This window comes from Myotis davidii, unplaced genomic scaffold (assembly GCF_000327345.1).
Source record: "Myotis davidii unplaced genomic scaffold, ASM32734v1 scaffold282, whole genome shotgun sequence".
Classification (NCBI taxonomy): Eukaryota; Metazoa; Chordata; class Mammalia; order Chiroptera; family Vespertilionidae; genus Myotis; species Myotis davidii.
The window spans coordinates 475887-481796 of NW_006293249.1; the positions used below are offsets into that span (position 1 = coordinate 475887).

The window sequence follows — 5910 nt, forward strand, 5'->3', positions numbered from 1 at the left end:
CCCCCGCAAGGCACTGAGCACCTTCTAAGATACTGTATAATTGATTTGATTTTTTATGACATTAGCTGACTCTCCATCTAAATGCTAGCTCCAACAAAAGATCTGGTCTCTTTTGTTCCATCCTGTCTCCCTGCATCTAGAACAGAGCATGATGCTCACTAAATACCTGCTGCATAAACATGTCCTGGGCATTTCCCAGTTTGGGATGCGCAAGGACAAGATATCAAATCTGCATAACACATCCCATGGCACACTGTCACTGGGGTCAGCAGGAGGCAAGAGCCTGCACTGGCCCAACCCAACCACTACCCTCAGTGGGGCCACCTCTGGGCCTTGCACACAGTAGGTGCTCAATAGACATTTGCTTCCCTGAAAGGATATCATCTGTCAAACATCGGACTACAGCATCTCCTTCAATGCCCTGTTTATTAAGTATCAAAGGCTACACCAGTGCAGGGCCAGGCATAAACCCCGGAACATGGGGCAGGGGGGGAGGGGGAGTAGAGGTGGGGCAGGGGAGAGGGTGTATGTTCCACTGCACACACAGAACAGCCAAGGAAGAGCAGCCCTGGGAAACCTACATGAACTCTTCAGAAGTCCACAGCAGAGAAAAGAGAAGAGAAAACTGCATTTTTCTCTCGCTGTCTGAGTTACTCCTGACAGAAGAGAACTCAAGAGGACTGGTGGCTCCGGATGAGGGAGACAAGGAACACTCTGTCAGGCTACTGTGTGATACAGGAGCCCAAGAAGGGGAAATGGGAGGAGTAACTCAGACAGCAAGAGAAAACTGCACCCCGTTTGCAGGGTGAATGGGATATTCCTACGCTGCAACACGTAGATGCCAGACAATGCCTGAAGTGGACATGGGTCTCACCTGAGCGTGAAGGGCACAGCACACCATATCACTCTTCTACCGCACATGGAACAGAATCCAAACTCTTCGCACAGCCTACAAAACCCTGTGTAGCCTGGTGCCGCTGGCCTCCCTGAGCACACCACATGCCTTTTCATTATCTCAGTCCCTTCGACTTAGCTAATCAATCACACTTCTTCCGCTGCAGGAGGCCAAGTCCCTTCTTCTCACTCCAAGTCTGAGGCTCTGGAGCATTCTTTCTTTAAAGCTCCATCTATGTCACCTACTCATTATTTAGTCTCAGCTCAAACCTCACCTCCTCTGTGAGGCCCTCCCTGATTGCTCAGTCTAAACGAGCTTACTTCCATCCAGGGACCTTCTATTCTTTTTTCCTTCATAGCCAAGGTGTATCCTCTTTCTGGGCCTAAGCTTTTCCACCTGTGGAGGGGAGAAGCCTGGTGACCTCTACTATGGCTCTTAGTCTAAAATGAATCTTTCTTTAAAAGTACATTTCATTTCATTTATTGGGGTGACATTGGCTAATAAAGTTACATAGGTTTCAGGTGTATAGAGCTCCCACACTCCTAGGGGCAGAGAACCTGTTGCATCCCTGACCCCACCAGGGCAGGCTAACAGCACAAGTTTGGATGCGACCCCTTACCCAGCCCTCCCCTCTGCTCCCACAAAGGGGACTGACTAACTGCCTCCACCTCAGAACCTCAGCACTGATGACAGCTGTGGGCCCAAGTCTAGAAGGAGGTCATGAGCAGAGAGCCTGTAGGTGGGATTTTAAAATCTTAAATGAGTAAACACATTAAGAAATCAGGAACTGTCAATAATCTGGATTTCTGGCTTTACTTCAAAGCCAGGCACTCTGGCCATGCTGAGCCTACAGTGGGGCTGGGTAGCAGCCACCCACTAGGGAAGGGCAGCAGCTTCCAGTTCACCCATACACCACCATCTGCATGACCAGGTATGTTCCCTGTTGGGCCCTGGGAGTGTCAAACTCATTTTTAACGCAACAGTTTTCAACAAGTCTTTAGCAGTACAAGTTCTTAGAACAAAATCTTAAACTTCAATCCAATATAAAAGTAGGCCAAATAGAACAGCTTGGATTAGATAGGGACAGGGCTTGGACTACCCTGTCCATCATCTCAGCAGGTCTTTGCAGCCTGTTCATAGAGCACAGATTGAAAATCATTAATATAGAAGCCCCAATCCCTGTGAAGTTTCACTCTCCACCAAGTGGACATCCCTGCTCTCACAATTCCAGAGACGGGGAACTCATAACCCCTGGAGCAATCTAGCCATCCCTGGTGTCTGCCTTTTCATGACACCTCGCTCTTCTTGGGACCACAGACCCACATGCTTCCCCTGTGCTATGGACAGGAATTGAGCCCCTTTAGGCTGTGCTTTCCCAGGCTGAGCTGCCCTCCCCTGGCCACTCCTCCTGGCTGGCAGCCCTTCTGGCCCTTGTACCTTCAGCTCGTTGAGATAACGTCTCGTGTGCACCACCAGCAGGTCTTCCTCTGAGGCTTCCCGGGCCTCTACCAGCATGCCGTCTGACAGAAGCTTCTCTTCTGAAACCACAAAGTAGGCACCATGCTTCCCTGCTGGGAGGGCTCAGACCAGACCCTCCCACAGGCTGCAAACCTGGCCTCAGTCAGCCCTGCCCCAGGAGAAGGTGGGCATTGCTAGTTTATGGGCATTCTGTCAACAGGCCACCTCCCAGGCCAGTGTGAACAATGGCCAGGCCCTTAGGCCAGGGGACTTCAGACATTGTGCACACAAAGATCCTTTCCAAGCCACTGATAGCCACGAGGTGAGCTCAGTGTGTCTGGAAAACTTTCAGAGGCAGATGACACATGGGTCAATGATGTTGAACCTCTAGGTGAGAAAAGTTCTTTGATCAATTCTCCCCCCAACTTCTGATGGCATCCTGGGAGGCTCAGTGTGGTGTGGCCTCTCTTTAATCCCTGCCTGACCCATGATCATCTCCCCTTTTAACAGCCAAAAAAGCACTCACAACCTGCAGCAACAGTAAGCAGCAGCCTGAATTGAATTATACTCTGGTTTTCAACGCGTTTATATTTCCCACGACTTGCTATTTATAGCAAGTGAAACCAGCTTTCCCATTTAGATGACATATGTTTCCTTTTAAAACAAGTTTATTTAAGTTTTTAAAAATGAAGGCTAAGTCAATAAAAAATATGAAGTAAAAATGGAACAGGTGGTATGAAGAGATGGCAAGGTCCCAAGAGTGGTTTGCAAATGACCAATGTTTAGAAAACACTGCATTATTTCATCACCCCTCACATACACCAGACAAGATTTGCTCCATTTTTCAAAAGAAGAAACTGAGGTCCAGAGACGAAATGCTCTGCAGTGGTCGGCAAACTCATTAGTCAACAGAGCCAAATATCAACAGTACTTCTTCAAAATAGACTCGCTTAGGCCGAAAACTGACTTCTGCGCATGGGCCACAAAGTTTCAATCACACTGTACACGCACCCGCACGTGGTATTTTGTGGAAGAGCCCCACTCAAGGGGCCAAAAAGCTGCATGTGGCTCGCGAGCCGCAGTTTGCTGACCTCTGCTCTAGAGCACAGTGAGAACAGGCCCATAATTCTCTGGGTTCTAGGGAAATTAAAGGGACAAACAAGGTCAGATCTAGGGGACCTGTTTTAAAGTGTTACCCTTAGGAACCAACCCTGGCAGAAACCAACTAGTTACATACATTTCTCACATATAGTTCCACATACAGTAGGTACTCCCCCTACCCACCCTCAGGATATTTTATGGCTCCCCAGTGTCTTCAGGCAAAGGGCCAGCTCTTTTCTTGGAGGCACCCAAGGCCCTTCACCATATGGCCCCTGCCTCCTTTCCACCTACATCCTCATAGGAGAAAGGAGAGAGCTCAAGAGGACTGTTGGCTCCGGATGAGGGAGACAAGGAACACTTCTGTCAGGCTACTGTGTGATACAGGAGCCCAAGAAGGGGAAATGGGAGGAGTAACTCAGACAGCGAAAGAACTACAAGGTGAGGGCAGGCTGGCTCTGCTCACTTTGCCAGAGTTTGCACCGCTGCACACAACTTGTATTATTTTCTAGTTAATATTTTTCTGTGAATACTCACTGTAGTCACTACTGCAAACTGAAAATAAGTATCACTTGCCATAAATAGAAGTTAGCCAGAAATTTCAAAAAAAAAAATACAATAGAAACAGTGTTATTAATCTCTAATTTGATTCTATTTTCTGCAAGGTTCAGAGCCTCAAGCTTGCTCTGGATTTGTTAAAAAGAGAGATGGGCTTAGTGTTTAAGATGGGCTAGCCCAGGGGTCCTCAAACTTTTTAAACAGGGGGCCAGTTCACTGTCCCTCAGACCGTTGGAGGGCCGGACTATAGTTTAAAAAAAAAAAACTATGAACAAATTCCTATGCACACTGCACATACCTTATTTTGAAGTAAAAAAACAAAATGGGAACAAATACAATATTTGTATTTGCATGTGGCCCGCGGGCCGTAGTTTGAGGACCCCTGGGCTAGCCCCACAAATGAGATTTTCTCCATGGTGCGATCAGAAGAACTGAGTCATCCTATACCAGGTAACATTTCGGTAACACTTCCTACTTCCCTCAGTGAAAGCACCCTCGATACAGAGGGAACAACAATATCCTGGCACTAGCCTACTGTGATGCCTGGATTTTCCACACCACAGTTCAAACAGTGCAAGCCTGATCTTGCTCAGTGGGATGAGCCATGAAGGGTAGGAGCCTGGAACTCTGAGTTTCAGACAACTGCTACTTAGTAGCTATGTGGCTGTGAGCATGTTTCCTAACTTTTCTGGGACACAGTTTCCTCCATTTGTAACCAATGGAGTTGGAGCAAAAGTTCTCTTCTTCTTGGACTCTCTGAGCTTGTGATGGATGGACATTGGAGTCCTCTAAACTTCAGCTTCCTGTGTCCATCATTAATCTCCCTTTTACTGGATTTCTAGAAGACACAGAACTTAGGTCCAGAGCGACGGGGAGCCAGGGAAGGTTTGAGACAGGGACATATGCTTAGAAGTTTGTGTTGGAAAGTCCCTTTTCACAGCATGTGTGGAAGGCAGTCTAAGGGCTGAGGCTGGAGTCAGGGGAGTCTGAAGCTTGTGTTAGGGAAAGGCAATGGGGGAAGGTAAAGGAAGCAGATGTAGGGTCCAAGGTGGGACTGCCATACCTTTTAGAAAGCTGATCACCTTGCCCCATTTTCCGGCGTCAAAGGGATGCAGCTTCTCCAGGCCCATGAAGGTTATATTGTAGCGGGGCGAGTACACGATTGGCCACCGGGTCTCGGGCACGTGCTGGTACAGTTGGGTTGTGTGCGGCCTTCCGTAGGCATGGGGACAGAACAGACAGATAGGGATGGTCTCAGTGTGAGAAGCAGACGCCCACTCTGCACCAGTCGGCTTTGATTTACCCGACAGATTTGACCTGGTACCACTAGCTCCCTTAGCCGCAGAAAAGAGGCCCCACAGCAACAACAAGAATAGCATTGGCTCTTTACCTGCATTTTCCAACCCAATCCTCACAGCATTCCTGGGAAGTAGGCACCACCATCTCCCATCTCACCAAAGGCTTTGCGAGGGCACTAAGGCCGGACCAGCGGATGTACACCCAGGTGCGTCAGGCTGCAAGACCTCAGCACCTCACTTGCACATTCTAACAATTACACCGAACAGCTGTGTGGCCCTAGGCCTCAGTTTCCTATAAAATGTGTGCCTGTTGCGGGGATGGAGAAATGCATCTAAATAGCTGAGCAAAGAAAGCGTCCTGATCGTGAGAGCCGGGCTCCAAAACAGACGTCAGAGGCTCGCACGGTGGTGGCCCAATGAGGAGCCGGTGCCAGTTAGCCCCTCTCCACGACGCAGCTTACTCCCCACCCCACCCATCGCACCTCCGCGGCTGCTGCCACCGCCGGGGCCTCCGCAAGGTTGGATGGGCCCGAGAGCAGACGTCAGACCCGCGCCCCGTGAAGGCGTCCTATTCCTCGGGCTGCAGAGAATCGGCTGGGGCAG

The 5910-nt window shown here is 49.3% G+C and overlaps 1 protein-coding gene across 8 annotated transcripts in view; it reads right to left on the reverse strand.

Moving 5' to 3' along the window:
• HDAC11 (histone deacetylase 11) overlaps positions 1–5872 on the reverse strand; it is a 36116-nt gene extending 30244 nt beyond the window's left edge. For 4 of the 8 annotated variants that reach the window (XM_015566035.1, XM_015566032.1, XM_015566033.1 and 1 more), the window contains exons 1-2: positions 5073–5221; positions 2333–2433 (exon numbers count right to left, since the gene is read on the reverse strand). In XM_015566035.1, coding sequence (XP_015421521.1) covers positions 2333–2433; positions 5073–5139 — 168 coding nt within the window. In that variant the 5' untranslated portion in view covers positions 5140–5221. Of the gene's footprint in view, positions 1–2332; positions 2434–5072; positions 5222–5789 lie in introns of those variants that run through there. The other 4 variants (XM_015566036.1, XM_006766967.2, XM_006766969.2 and 1 more) reach the window with 3 other exon arrangements.
• Positions 5873–5910: the final 38 nt, after the last annotated feature.